Source organism: Semicossyphus pulcher, unplaced genomic scaffold, assembly GCF_022749685.1.
Source record: "Semicossyphus pulcher isolate SPU_LCO1_2020_fin unplaced genomic scaffold, fSemPul1.0.p SCAF_12, whole genome shotgun sequence".
NCBI classification, from domain to species: domain Eukaryota; kingdom Metazoa; phylum Chordata; class Actinopteri; order Labriformes; family Labridae; genus Semicossyphus; species Semicossyphus pulcher.
Window position 1 is genome coordinate 2555362 of NW_027211626.1, and position 15826 is coordinate 2571187.

A 15826-nucleotide genomic window follows, 5' to 3' on the forward strand; every position below is an offset into this window, starting at 1 on the left:
CGTGATAATACAGAGAGCTGTGAGAATGAATATGAATGAGGAGGTAAACACAGAGCTGCACTTTGTATTGACTCGAGCTCGGGTCAGATGACTGCGCCTGTTGAAGTCTAATGGAAGTAATGCAGCCCTTTATATTCAAAGGGTGACATCAGCTGTGACATCGTCCCTGCTCTCCAGGGCAAGAATGATCCTTTCTCCCCCTGTTAAACACAATGAGCAGCACAAACACACACACACACTCTTGGATTCAGTCCTCCTACCAACACAAACACACACATTTGTCACTTGTCAGTCATTCCTTGTGCATGTGTTGTAAACTAAACAACAAATCCCCCAACCCCCTCTTCTCTTGCATTGTTTTTTCAGACCCCTCCCATCCTTGGATTCTCCTCAACTAGAGTTTCATACTCCGACTGAGGAGTTAGCTGCTCCTCTGAGGCAGGAGGAGAGCCCACCACCGGAGCAAGAAGCAGAGAAGACCGCAGAGCTCCCACCTCCGAGTCTTTTGAAGAAGCCAGTGGACCTTCCTGGACCTTTAAAGACGACAACAGAGCTCCTAGAGCCAAGACAGAGCACAAAAGTAGAGCTATCAGAAGAAACAAAGGAGGTAGAGCTCCCAGAACCAACAGAGAAGAAACAAGATCCTCCAAGGGAACTGACAAAGAGCACAAAAGTAGAAGAAACAGAGAAAGTAGAGCTCTCAGAACCATCCAAGGTAGAAGAGTTTCAGGAACCATACCAGAGCACAAACTTAGAGCTCTCAGAACCAACCGAGAAAGAACAGCCTCTAAAGGAGGTTTCAGAACCAACACAGAGCACAAAAGTAGAGCTCTTAGAACCAACCGAGAAAGAAGAGCCTCCAAAGGAGGTTTCAGAACCAACACAGAGCACAAAAGTAGAGCTCTTAGAACCAACCGAGAAAGAAGAGCCTCCAAAGGAGGTTTCAGAACCAACACAGAGCACAAAAGTAGCTGAAGAAACAAAGAAAGTAGAGCTCTCGGAGCAAATCAAAAAAGAAGAGGAGCATCCAGAAGAGCTTCACGAACCAAAGAGTGAGCCGCTAACTTCTTCAGAAACAGCGCAGGAGCCAGTTGAGCTTCTCAAACCGACAGACGGCACTGTAGAGTTTGCAGAACCAACAAAAAATGAAGAACCAGAACCAACAAAGGCGAGAACAGAGCCTCTAGAACCAGAGAAGGAGCTGCTGCCAACAGAGCAAGGGGAAGAACCTGTAGGGTTCCTACCTGAGGAGCCATTGGAAGTGCGAGCTGAGGAACCTGCAGTGATCGAAAGAGCCCAGGATCCTGCTGAGGAGCTCCAGGACAGCGGGTGAGTCTTTTTTGTGTGTTATATGAACATAGAACAAATGAGGGCTGGTTTATTACAGGACAGTCAGAGTCAGAGAAGAACAAAAGCTTTATGAATATAACAATCCCATTTTTTTCTTCTCCTTTTGAAGCCAAAGAGCAGACTTCTTTTTCTCCATACAGGGAATAGAGTTCATGATGTTGATAAGGAGTTTAATGGTGGAGGGATCCCTCTGGAGCCAGGGTTCTGTAATTGTCTTTTTTATGAGGGCCTAAAGATCTGAACAAGGTGTGTATCGCTTTTACTGAGACCTTTAGGAGTTTTTCCCAGGTACCAAAAGGTGAAAGGGAAATACGATCTCCGGTCCAGAGGGAGGTATTTGACCTCTGATTGTGCTTAATAGCAAGAAGAATCGGGGTGGACATTTCCTCTGATACTATATGTGTGAGCTTCTTTTTCCCAACATAAAATAAATATCAGATATAATCAATCATTTAAGAATCTATAGTTTAAATGTAGTTTTCCATGTCTACACTCTTTGTTGAAATCATGACAACAGCAAACAAGGACACCATCATCTCCCACGACTTCAGCTGCCTAACGTACGTGACAGATCGTCTGTTGTTGTCTGTGTTGTATGGCCGAGGTTATGAGTTTGTGTCTCCATCAAAAGCCTGTGCTTCAACGGTGAAGTAATATTTCCCTAAAAGGCTGCCAAATGACTGTTCTCCTTCAGTGTAGATTAAACAAAACATGTTGCTGTAATCCTCTATTGTCTGAAATCTCAGGATTATAGCTTTCCACCCTTAAGAACAACAGGTTTAAGGGGAGACTGGTTATTATGTGGTTGACTGGTTTTCAAGCAGGAAACCAGACATCACAGTGATCGTTCAGACCCGATACTTTTCTAAAAACCTCTCATAACATTTCCAGTCCAGTTTATTGCAGCCAACTTATTTGTAAAGGGGGGTCTCACAGTGGGACATGTGCTTTACAGCTCAGTAGCTCGGCCTGTCACACACTTAAAATGGATTTCCATGCGTTAAGGAGAGTCCGCTTGGTGGCTTTGTTTGGCTTTCAGACACCTCCAGGGCGTCTGGTCGGTTGTTGCTGTCTGCAGCGGTTTAACGGTGTCTGAATGGACGAATGAGGAGGAGTCTCACATATGGACATAGATGCTTTGATAGCAGTAAACTCTTTATGTTGTTATAACTCCTGCAAAACGTTAATACACATAGTACAGCAGTGTGCGGTTTAGTTCGACCCCTGTGTGGGCCTTTAGTGCTTATTCAAGCATTTTAACAGCTCTAGCTAGACTAACTTTCTATGCATGTCATCGTTCTCTTAGCGTCTATAGAGCAGGCTCATTCAATCTCTTCTTTAGAAGGGCCCGGACATTTACATTGCTTTTGTACACCTGTAAAACCAGCGGTTAAAAAGTGTTAACGATGCACATTTTTGATCTTGAAAGAGAAGAAGTTTGTTGTTTTAATAAACAAAATCTCATGGATCTCAGTTTCGTTCTCTTTGGCACCACCTGTGGCGATAAACAGTAATTGCAGGAGCACACTTCCCAGATATCCAGACAGTGCTGCATGTGTGACGTCCACGGTTGGCTCCGGTTGTAACTCTTGATTTTCCTGGCTGACGGTCGCTTTCCTTTTCAGACTGTTTCCTTCATCTGAGCGTCGAGTTTGTTTCTTCTTCTTTGGATTTTCACTTCTAGTTGAAGTTGTATCTGTAGTCATCCATCTTTTCTTTGTTCGTTCAGCCATAGTAGATTACTGTTTACTCACAACACTTGCAGAGAGCGGAAAAGCAGCCGCTTAGCTCCGCCTACCCTCTCTGGCAGACCAACCACTGCTGGCTGATGGAAAACGCGTCACTAACTGTGGTTAGCGCTGTTCCATTTAGAAGGTTCCCCAGTGCATCTGTGGGTTCCCTCCAGGTATTCCGGCTTCCTCCCACAGTCCAAAGACATGCTCGTTAGGTTCATTGGTTCTAGGCTTGAATGTGAGCGTGAAAGGTTGTCTGTCTCCTGCGATTGACTGGCGACCTGTGCAAAGGTGTACCTCTCGTCCAACGACAGCTGGGATTGGCTCCAGCGGATGTATTCATGTGCCGAACAACAGATACAAAACTGAATGGGCTAAATGATCTTCTAATAATCAAACATATATTGACAAATGACGTTAGCTCTGTATGGCTGCATCAACAGCTTGAGAGGAAACATCTCTAATGGAGGAAATGGAAATGATTAAAGAGCCGCATTGAGGTTGTGCCAATTCAATAGGGTATCATCGTGCAGTCCAGTGTGTTTATCCAGTGTTTACTATGTGATTATTGTCTTCTGGTTATTCTGATAAATGAAATCATTGCTGCTTGTTTCTTTTCACGCTGCTTCTCAGCTTCCCTGATTATCTCTCGTATTTGTCACTCTCTCCTGCCGTTTGCTGCATGCTCAGAAGCCATCCCACATGCCAGAGTAGCACTTGCTGCCTGTCAGTCACAACACTTGTCGCATCACTGCTGTCAGAGACATAAAAGCTTGTTCAGAGTAGGAGGGAGGAGGAGTGAAAGTGCTGTTTCCACTATAGGTTTCATCAATAGATAAAGTTACATATGAATACTTGGCGTGGCCGAGGCAGAGCGGACCGCATGCGTCTGTGTGTGTGTACATGTGTTTTTCTCCCCGCCCCCCCAGAGGCCGTCCTAGCTGTCAGTCCTGCTCCGTCTGTGCGGCTTTGTGAACTGAAGCCTGTAGTGGGAGGAATTTGGGCAGGCGCTCAGCCCCACTGAAGTCATCTGCACAGAGCAGACAGAGTGGAACAAAAGCCAGAGTTCAGGGAAACACTCGAGCATGTGCTGCGGCGCGAGCGTGTGTGACAGAGCCCGTCAGAGTCACAGAGGAAGAGCAGGGAAGGGACGTTAAAGAGAAGTCATTTCCATCTCTTACAGAAGTTAGCTCTGAAGCTGATGGATTCCCCCTCGGCTGGCATCTGGGTGAGTTGACAAGAAGTAGCTGCCCTACTTTTTCTGTTTTTTTAATCAGGAGTTGGTGTTTAAGTCGCTCCAGGTGCACGCAGCAGATGGTCAGTAGGTAACTGGTGCTAATTAAACTTTGCCTCTGCTGACCTCACGGGATGGGCGGAGGGGAGGGACGAGCAGAGAGACGAAGGGACAGAAGGCGGAAAAAGAAGTTGCGAAATGAATGTTGTACTTGTAAAATATGTTACAGGTCAGAGCATGTCGTGCTCCCCTCCTACATGATGTGGAGGGTGCCTGATTGACGGTTGGCAAAAGGCGTCTCAGTAGTTGAAAAACATTTATTGAAATCATCACACCTTTCCTTGCTGTAAGACATACGGCCCAAAAGTGCCAGAAAATTCGGTTTTCTTTAATGTTACACGTAAAGTTTGAATGAAAAACGTCTTTTGTGAAGCTCCTTCTTCACATGAAAGCCTACAGTGATGCCTGTGAGTCTTGTGAGTCTTGAGTTTGTCATGTAGGACATTTCTCATCCATGTGTTCAGAGTGAAAAGGATGCACTGTAGCCCACGTTGTACTGTAAATAGACTGGCTGCCATGGTGATCGTTGGTTCATATGACTTTGCTGGTGCAAGTGAAGTGAATAATCTCATGTCTGTGTTCATTCAGCCACACGACGCTGCCCTCGAATAATAACTTAATCTCAGTGATGGCAGAAGAGAACTGGAGGGTTGTTTCTGTGTAACGTGCTGTATGTGTGTGTCAGGACGGTCTGAGGTAGCTGGTCTTTCTTCTCAGCACCTTCAGCTGGTTTTGTTTATGACTGCCTGCCTGGACGTGCGATCTTCAGGTCCAGCTGTTTCCCGTAGATTACACTAAATGTGTGTGTAATGCTTGAACGCAGCACAGGCGAAGTCACTTATGTTTATTTAATCATCATGAAAGTGGAGGTTTAAAAATCACGTTTGTTATCTTCACTTTGATGGAAAATTACCACTAAGTAGCTCTGGACCGGGACTGTAAAAATCTGGATTTGCTTACTTGAAGAAATGCTTATGAGGTGCGTTTGAGTGACGCTCTGCACGCTGTTGGATTTCCAACAATAAAAAACTGCTCTGGACAGCCTCCAGGTGTTAATGCCAACAGTTAAACACTGACGTTACAAAGTGTTGCTGAAAATTACCAAATGTGCGCTTTCTTAACTTGTTGCATTCACATCATAGTTGGAAGAATTTGGGAAACTCCAGCTGCCCATCGAAGTGGGTCAGCTGACACATAAAAGCCACTCACGCAGTAAACTCTCCACACTGCCCCAGTGTTCAGGTTAATCTTATTTTCTACTAACAGCTTGATTTATTTTCTTCTTTCTGCTCCGTATCGGTTTGTGTCCATCTTTGGAGGCAATCTCATGACGGTGCGCTCAGACTGTGTTGTGACTTCTATTTCCAGGCTGCATGTGCCAAGTCGGCCACAGATGCTGACATATGTATAGCTTCAGCCTGCCTGAGGATTTGTAATGCAACCAAATAAAAATTCATATATGTGATTGTATGGATGCTTCATGCATCATTTCTACTTTTCTAAAGGAATGAACGGAGCCAGAAGAGCGTTGGATGTAAACTTTAACTTGCTACGCCCTTAAGAAAAGCACACACCCTCATTAAACGTTATTAACTCCGACTTTACTGGAGAAAAAGAGGGAGGTGGAGAATAACAGAGCTCCGTTCAGCCTGAAACAAGCTGGCTGAGATGTTAGGAAAGTTCAGCTCAGCAGACAGTTGCCTTGATGCTGGAGCTCTGTAAATGTGCTTTAGCTGATGGAGGTATTGTGAAGCTCTCTCCTGCAGAAAGAGGCTACTGGGGTATTTTTAGAGCTTAACAGGAGGCATGCCCCAAGTGGGGAACAGCTGCATGGGCGTCCATCGCTTTGCCTGTCAGATTAGAGAGCCTACCACTCCTGATAAGAAGGGTCTGGATCAGGGCCAAATCCACTCCACCAGGTGGCCGTTGATGACAGAGCCAGACACCCTCAGACAGGCAGGCGACTTCACCGCAGAGGGCAAGTAGAGCAGGCAGGGGAAACATGGATGGTCATGTACGGGCGCTGATAAGAGGAGGTTCTTTTTCAGGTTTCCTTGATTTAAAAGAAAAAGCCTTCTTAGGATGGTTGGAGTGAGCTTTTTATTTTTTAAGTCACTGCTAGGTCTAGGTGACGGCATAGAGCAGAGCACTCCATCCGTCTCTGCTTTGGGGTAAGTTTTAGTCACGCTTCACTTGTTCGGAGGAGAGTGTCCTCGGAGGGCTGTACTTGGTGTTCTTGTTTCTGTCTGTGTGTTGATGCTTTGTGTTCCCTCCCCCTGCAGGCCCTCCCTCGCTGAGCAGGCAGAGAGAGGTGACCGTGCCCCTGCCTCTCCCCCTCCTCCGACCTCAGAGTCCCGCTTCCTGCCCGCCCTCCCGCCTCGCCTCCCTGACACCACCGAGTTCCCCACTCCTCCTCCCTCACCCCCGGAGAGGCGCGCGCTTGAGACTCTTCCAACTCCACCTGCATCTCCCTGCTTTCCTCCACCTCCTCCTCCAGCCCCTGCCTCCCCTCCTCTACCTTCTGCCTTCCCATGTGAGGACCACTTCCCTGCCTCTGCACCCTTCAACCCTCCTTTAAGGTATGAACATGATCTCTGCCTCACTAAAGCACTCATTAGTTCTGTTAAAACACGTGATGTGAATGTGGGGCAAATGTTTCTTTCATGCATCTGCCCTGCTTTGTAAGACTGTACAGTAGATTTGCCCATTATTGACGCTAGTCCCTTTAGCCTGCTTGATGAAAAGTAGCCATGTCTTTATCCTCAGATCAGTCAAATTAGGGCATTAAATCAACGTCTGGCACACTAACATACTTTGCCTTGTTGATTCTCAGAGCTTCAGTAATCCATGCCGTTCACTCGTTTTAACTTAAAGGACTAGTTCAGCATTTTGGAAAACATGCTCTATCTATTTCTTCTGGAGAGTAAGTGGAGGAGTTAGCATTGTCACGTCTTTACTGTAAAAGATGTAGCCAGGGCAGGCAGCTAGTTAGCTGTGCTAAATGTGTAGCAAAGTCTACCTATCTTTGGCGCTAAGTGCAGGACTCATCATAGACTGTCTAAAAGAAGTGGACATCACTTATTCGTTGTGAACCCACCTCGCCACTATTGTTTTTTAGAGCCAGAGGTCGCCATATTTGGACTGTTTTTATGGCTGGTTTACTTCCTGTTTGTGCAGATTAAACAACAATTAAACAACATGTTAATTAGTGAGCTTTAGAGCTGCTGTAAGGTGGGATTTGTCACCTTTCGTCACGGCTAGGCCAACTATGTTTCTAGTCACAATGCTAAGCTAAGCTAACCAGCTGCTGGCTCATGCTTCATATTTGCCATACAGACTTTAGAGTGGTATCTTCTCACTACCTCCAGACATAAACACATTTCCTTGACTTCTAACTATTTCTACAAGGTAATTTAATCCTGACATTACTTATATATGCCCTTCACATACAGAAGGATTAAAAGTTTCTAGTATAAATCCAAAGAAACAGCCTCTTCTGCTAATTCAGCAACCTCATAAAGTTACAGATTAACTCTGCTATGCACGTCTACCACATGAAGACGTCTGAAACGGGATTTGCTAATGTATGAACTTAGTGGTCATGGAAACTCAAATGTATACTGTATAATTATGGCTTGTTAATGGTGGATATAGAAAATAATCAGAGTGAAATGTTCCTATGTGGGTCTCCTTAAACATTACAGGATAAAGAAGAGCACTTAGCGCACACTTAGCGCCGTCTGCAGCTTCACAACCAATTGAAGGTTAATTTTGTGCCATTTGAGAGTGTGCAGCACCCAGTTGTGGCACCAACACAATGATTTTTATTCATAACACTGACGCTGATTACACGTAAATGCTCGTCATTATTCAGCCATCAGCTCAGCTCTCCTCACTCTTCACACTTCACGTTCCTCCGGAGTCCTTCTTGGCTTTTGCAGTTTACTAGAAAGACTTTTTAAGAGGGAATGACTCAGCCACTTTCACAGCGCAGTGTCTTTTACAACCAGCAGAGGGAGTTTTCCCTTCAAAGTGCAGTGTGCATGTTTACTGCCAGCCTGTGTCTGCTCTCTGCTGTCTGAATGCTGCAGGTTTATGAGACACACCAGCTCCAGTATGCGTCAGCGTCTCGGCCGGATGTTTGACTTAAACTTTAATCTACACTTCTTTACTCACACTTCAAACTGTCCACATCACAACACAGTCACTGATTCTGTCGCCTTCCTTTCACTGATGTTTTAACATCTTAAACAGAAATAACAACGCATGCTCCTACATGTTTACTAACGGAAACCCCAGACTCCCACCTCTCCCCTTTTTACAGCTGGTCTGTCTATTTTTACCTGATTTATAACAATAAATCCACAAATCACTGCATCATCTGAATCTCACAGCACAAGAAAACATTATTTAGATGCACCTTTAGAAGAAATGCAATCCACACAAAATATGTTGTAAAAACCAGATGAATAAAGGGTCTGTTCTGTGCAGAATTGTATATACCTGTTTACGACCTGATACTGTTTCTCTTTCTAAACGCCTCCCTTGCCCGGAGATCTCCAGAATTTTAGAGAGACAGGCTCGCATGGTGTTTTATTATTTATGATATCAGAGTGGACTGTTAGATAGCGCTGGTAAGGACAGTAACTCGGACTGAATGCTCTGATTGGATGTCTAACATTGTCTGGTTTGCCTGCAGTCACAGAGGCGTAACCTCACTATCATATGTGCAGGAATACTTTAATTTACTTAAGTCAGGCAACTCACGGTTTAAACGCAGCTGCAGAACATAGTTCTAGTTTGGCGTCTATGCTCCGGCCCCATCACTCCCGACAGATTTGTTTGACATGCAGAAATCTGAGAAGTGATGAGATTATATCTTAATCTCCCCAGCCGGAGCCTGCAGGTGGATGCTGAGGTGGTGGGGCTGAAAGTATGAGTGCAGTACTGGTGCAGGGCAGCGGTGGCAATGAGGGAGAGATGGGACCTTTTGCAGCTTAAATAGACGCCATGTTGGGAGGAAGTGTTTGTCATGTGATTGTGGAAATGAGACGTGTGTATAGCTCGAGTTGACAGCCTGAACTAGCTCGTAGTTGTCGCTCCATTATTAGTAGTGTGAGTAATGTTGTATGCAATGCAAAGAACACTTTAAAGATGAAGTAATAAAGTGATGATGCATCAACGCCTACAGGGACAAAGCAGCCCCCCTTGGAGTAGACGAACATTTAGATTAATAGAAATAACAACCTTTGTATTGCACCTTTCATACAATGAATGCAGCCTAAAGCGCTTTAAAATAAGGAAATAGATGCACATGAAAACAGACCACAGACACATTAAAACAAGGATACCGTGCTGTACAAATAAGACGGAAAGTACAATCCAAGGAATTCTTCAGCGGAGCAAAGTAAAAATCTGGCCCCCGTCACCGTGTCAAATGTTAATCATCCAAAACAAACAGATTTTATGTGTTTTTCCTCAATGATTCATTGACAGTTGCATGAATAATAATTAAATCCTGTGCGACAACAAAGGCAGACGTCCTTATTTAATTAATAAGTATTCAAAGTCACGACTCACACACATTTTATACTAATACTTTCTGACGTGAAGAACGTGCCTTTCTGGAGTCCCCTTAAACCCTTGATTCAATCAGGCTCTCCCTTATAATTAATTATTCTAAAAGCACTTTGCTTTTACTATGTGAGCCTGCAGGGATGGACAGATACGATGCACTGTATTTTGCAGGCTACAGTATTTTGCAGAGAATGTGCAGGCTTAACTTTATTCTTTGATGCTTGCACCTGAGTGATGTACGTACAGCTACCCTCCCACAAAGAGATTAATGCCGCTGAATAAAATATGTATCAGGAAGTTTTTCTGTACATGCAGATAGATGAAGCCTATTTTTTCGACACAGCCTCAGGAAGTTGATCCCATGAGTGATTGTTTATGGGAGCAATGCAGCTTTTTTCTTGGCGTATGAGGAGCAAAGCTCCAGGCTGTTCCCCCTGACTGATGTGTTCAGCAGGAGGATCAGAGGAGCAGAGCAGCAACCTGTCACATATATCAAACCCCAGGATTCTCCAGAACACATCTTTGACCTGTTTGCAGGATGAATTTAACTATTGCATCCAGCATTTTTATGTTTTATTGCAAAGCCTGAATTAGAACACATTAGCTTCAGGAATGTGTGTTAGCAGGTTGTAATTAGCCGTGCAGCTGCAGCAGGTCTATCATTTGCTGTTTTGTTATCACCGACTTAGTCAGCACCTATAATTTGCACCTTTTTTGAGGTCCTTCCTGAGGTTTGTGTGTTTTATTTATATTTTCTTAGGCTGTTTGACGAGTATCAAAGCCTTCGATTGACTCCATCTTTCTTTTAGAAGTTTCCCATTGAAGTGCCGCGTTAACTAAGAATGCTTTTGGCGTTTGCTTTGATGATACAAAGACAAAGAAAGCCACTCAATCTCCAAATAAGTTGCGACAAGATCTGCTGTAAATGCAGACAGATGAAGCCTGTTTAGTAGACACAGCCTCAGGAAATGGATCCAGTAAGTGATTGTTTATGGGAGCAATGCAGCAAAATGTGGCTGCGGCATTTTAATGTTTTATTTTTCTGGCCTTTTAATGCCTTTATCGACAGAGAGAGGACAGTGGATAGTCTGTAGCCTCTGGATATGGGACGTGCGATTTAACCGCTGAGCTAAACCGGCACCCAGCATTTTTATGTTTTATTACAAAGTCTGATATGGTGTGACATTTTCACGTTAGCTTTGCGAATGTATGTTAGCATGTTGTTGTTAGCTTCTATGCTAATGAAAAACACAGGTTGTTCAGTTTGGTTCTCTTCAGCTGCAGTAGGTCATATATGTGCTATCTTGTGAGTAAGCACCTATAATTTGCTCTACCTTTTTTGTGGTTGATCCTGAGGCGCATATTGTTTATTCCCTGTGTTTAATTTGAACTTGTTGACACTGTACCTGTGATCAAAGGTACGTGCTTTAACTTGAAATGGCTTGACAGTTACAACCAACATTTCCTTCATCACTTGTAAAGATTATTATTATTATTATATTATTATGGTTTATGTGAGAAGTTTTCAACATCTCCTGTTTGCAGTTGAATTTAAAGCTAAAACATCTGTGACCAACAACAGCAGCTTGGATGTTTAAGACGTTTTAACTCATTAATGTAGAGATCAAATGTTTCTATTGCCATGTTTTTTAGAAAAGGAGATTTTGCCAACCTTTTCATGAAGCTACAACCCGCTGTCTGAAACCAGAAATTGCTCTGCAGCACCACAGCCTGCACTCACATCCACGGTTACATTTAAACCCCCGTCACATATGTGTATGGTGAGTGACCCTGATGCTTCCTGAGCGCCGTTATGAATCTTTAAGTAAACTGCCACAGCCATATCTTCCAGCGCCTGACTTTGTTAAATTTTTTATTCCTTCATTTTCAGTCTGCAGCTGAAACCGGAGCGCGAGGCCCGACTCTTTAACACAGAGAGGATGTTTATTTCAGTCATTCAATAGAATAGGAAGTGCACATACAGTCGCTCTGCTGCCCTAGATACATTTTTGAACCAGTGCGAGGGTCTGCGCGGACGTGGGAATCAATATTTTTGCTTTAGCGGGGGTCTGTGAGTGGGCAGCTTTTTTTTTTACTTGTCCCCTCGGGCTGGGAAACATCGACCACTAAGCTCATCTGAGACTAGATTCCCATCGATGTTCATCAGTTAATGGACCCTATGTTTACATGCAAACACCCCCTTTAAATGTGGAGTTAGGCGGGACCTGAACACCCGGCTTTGTGTTCTGCTTTGCTCTCTGTCTCTTTAGTCCTCAGGTTTTTAGGCAGCGACACCTGAAACCTGCAAATGTGTGTGAATACAAGCGCTGCAGGCTGGAGTCGCTATTGTAGTGAGCCCTCGTTTCCTCACTTTCCCATGAGTGTACAATAGATTTATTCTTCTCATATTACCGATGCTACGCTTTCCCACTTCTTCTTGACAATCAATGGAAAATTTGTAGAACCTGTTTCTGCTCCTGTTTCCATCCCGCGGGGCACGCTCTCTGTCACACGTAGATGTCTTGGAGACGTGGCCGGACTGAATTTCATTACAGCTCTTACTGACTTTGATGCAATTCAAGGTTTGATGAGAGTGCCAGTAAATTAGATCACCAGCCCAGACGGCTGACCCGCGATCAACAGAGACTGTGTGCATTTAGAAATGTAGACGCTCCTATGTCATAAAGCGTATGTCCCTGTCTCTTCAGGACAGAGCGACACATCTGGATGATGATTTTATTTTATTATTGTGTCATGCATAAATAATATGCCCAGCCCAAAACAGGCTTACAGGACACCATCATTCAGAAAAACCAAAGTAGATCACAAATAATGCTAAACAAAAAACACCATCACAATGTTTTCTCTTTCAAACCTTTACAAACAAAAGTAGCTAAAAAAATCAAAAGATCTAAAACCACAATATTCTGTTGTTGTCAGTGCAGCAAAAACCTTCAGGAGTGTTCTTAACTCATCATAATAAAAACAATGCAAAACAATATGAGATTCAGTCTCTGCTCCTCCCCTAATTTGAATCGACCGTCATCACCGCTTTGTGTTTTAAAATCATAGACCACAGTGATGTTGCTCGGTACGCTTCCTGCGTCTCTGACACATTCAAATCTGAATCGGCACAGTCAAGCCTGCGAGCATGCTTGTTTAGCCGCTACGACATTTCACGTCAACCATTAAGGATACGAACTACGAGTAGGGGTAAATAAACTCACGTTTCCACCGCTCATGCTGTGTTCACTCATGTCGATGATGTTTTACCGTCTGGGGGGGACGCGTTGTAGTTAAAGTTGTAATCTTGAAGATCTCAGTCTCGTTCTCTTTGGCGGCACCTGTGGCGATAAACGGTAATTGCGGGAGCACACTTCCCAGATATCCAGACAGTGCTGCATGTGTGACGTCCACGGTTGGCTCCGGTTGTAACTCTTGATTTTCCCGGCTGACGTCGTTTTCCTTTTCAGACTGTTTGCTTCATCTGAGCGTCGAGTTTGTTTCTTTTTCTTTGGATTTTCACTTCTTGTTGAAGTTGTATCTGTAGTCATCCATCTTCTCGTTGTTTGTTCAGCCATAGTAGATTACTGTTTACTCGCATCACTTGCAGAGAGCGGAAAAGCAGCCGCTTAGCTCCGCCTACCCTCTCTGGCAGACCAACCGCTGCTGGCTGATGGAGAACCCGTCACAAACTGGGCGCTGCTTGGGATTTTTTCCGCGAAGGTCGCACCTGACATCCGGTCTGTAATACTGCAAATGCAATCAGTGGGCAATAGGCTCAATCATTGTGATAGATTCAAGATTTCAAGATTCATTTATTTCATTTTCTTGAATCATTCCCCCAGCCCATGTCAGTACCACAAAAAGACAGCAATCAGTTTCCTCATTCGGCGATGGATAGTGACTTAACAGACTTATTTACATGAAAATCTTCGAGTTCATTACTTTAGATAAACAATACTCCGGCAGCGGGCTGGGGCGGCGGTTAACCGCCGAACCGCAACGGGGGCGTTAGTGTTTCACAGCGGTTAGTTAATTTAGCTCTGTGACAGCCCTACCTACAACCTCTGGTCCTCCTTGATGTGTTTAAATCTAACTTCAAGAGTTAGGAAGGATACCTGTTCTCAAATGTGCAACTAAACACCTCAGACTCCCTGTTAAGTTTCCATAATATAAGGTACAGAACCATAATTTTGCTTTATTTGGATATTTCCATAATTTGGACTTTAAAAAGATATTATTTAACCATTTTGCTTGTAGTTGTGTTCATGCTGCTAGATTTATTACTTGTATATTTATGTAACAAAGATTTTTGGGTCTCATTGTGCCTGTTTTGTGAATGTGTGAGAGTGCGTGTTGGAGTGGCTTGAATGAAATAGAATATAATAGGGTCAGAGTTGAATAATGCACACACATAGTTTCCCAGAGTCTATTGTTTACCTCAGGCATCACTCTGGTTGGCCACGCTGAGTGCTGGAAGCTTCCATTGTGTGAAAAGGAGGCACAGAAATGACATTCTCCCGGTGCCTGTCACCGTGAGAGAGAGAGGGAAGCTGGCAGGAGAAAGGCAGAGTGGAGAGGTACGGCTCCTCTGAGAGGGAGGAAGAAGAGGACTGACAGGGTGAAAGAGAAAACGTCTGTTTAACATCGTGGTTTCGGGGGGCTGCTATTGTTCAGCTCCCCTGCATAGTCGCGAGAAAAGGCTGCTTGTCTTTTTAAAGGCGCAGGAGGCTGGAGTCAGGGGAGAGAGTGAGGAGAGAGGGGGGAGGAGGCAGAGTGAGCAGCAACACAGCTCAGCGATATCAGCAACCAAACAGAGAGGAGGAACCTCAGACACTCGTGCAAGGCGGCGAGAAAGCAGGATTATTCTTTCATCCCATTTGTTTTGGATTATTCTCTTTGTGACATTTTGCTCTTGGAGATTTTATTCCTCCTGCTGTTGCATCATTTTATCACCTGATGAGACGCAGGAATATTCGCAGTCTGTAGAGGAGCCGAGGCTGAGGGATGCAGAGCATAAAGTCAGCAGCCTTTAATCATCCGCCGCTCTGCTCCTGATGCGAGCAGGAGTCGCTCATCCTCTGCACTGCAGCACGGAAAGCTCAGCCGCTGCTCGCCTCCTCTGACACAGGCTGCAACCTCAAGCCTCTGCACGGACCGGAGCGAGAGGGGAAGGTGTTTTCAGGGGGGGGAGCAGGTGGATGTGGAGGGTGGCTGGAGAGCAGGAGCAGGCAGGGGGGGAAGGGGGGGGCAGAGATAGCCGAGGATGGGAGCCAACGAGTCCATGGAGCAAGGAGAGACCCCCTGTCCCTCTCAGGAACACATGTGAGTTTGACGTCACCTGCATCCCTGCTCAGTGTTTTGACGGGAAAGGTTCGGAGGTGTAAAGGCAGAAGATGATCAAGAGATTCTCTTTGTTTGACAGAGCAGCTCCGACGGCTTCTGCTTTGCTGTTATGTGCAGTTTTTATTCATTCATGGCTTTAAACTGGTCAAGCATGCTACATAAAGGTTCATTATGGGTGTAAGGTGATTTATTATGGAGATTGCAATCACCTGTGATTAATATTATGGCTATGTTTGCAATTGTTGTAGTTTTTCTGCTGGATGGAGCCTGACAGAAACCTCCGTGAGACGTTGTGTTCTGTTACCTTCCTCAGTTTATGATGCATTTTTGTTTTCTTTGATTCCATCCCTCCATGCACGCTTTTAAAACACCTTCCCACACTCTCGCAACACACGAGCACATCATCATTGTTGTTGTTTTCTTTTGTGATGTAAATAAGGATGAGAGAATCGGCGCATGTGCACAGACACGTGTGCGTCAGTGTGCCACGGCTACAGTACAGTACGTATGTATGAAACATAAT

General features: G+C 44.6%; 1 protein-coding gene across 3 annotated transcripts in view; it reads left to right on the top strand.

The window, feature by feature from the left end:
• Positions 1-15826, top strand: part of tacc2 (transforming, acidic coiled-coil containing protein 2) — a 72034-nt gene that overhangs the window by 32710 nt on the left and 23498 nt on the right. For all 3 annotated transcript variants that reach the window (XM_069659192.1, XM_069659193.1, XM_069659191.1), the window contains 2 exons: positions 367-1329; positions 6660-6956. In XM_069659192.1, the coding sequence (XP_069515293.1) occupies positions 367-1329; positions 6660-6956 (1260 nt within the window). The remainder of the gene's footprint in view (positions 1-366; positions 1330-6659; positions 6957-15826) is intronic.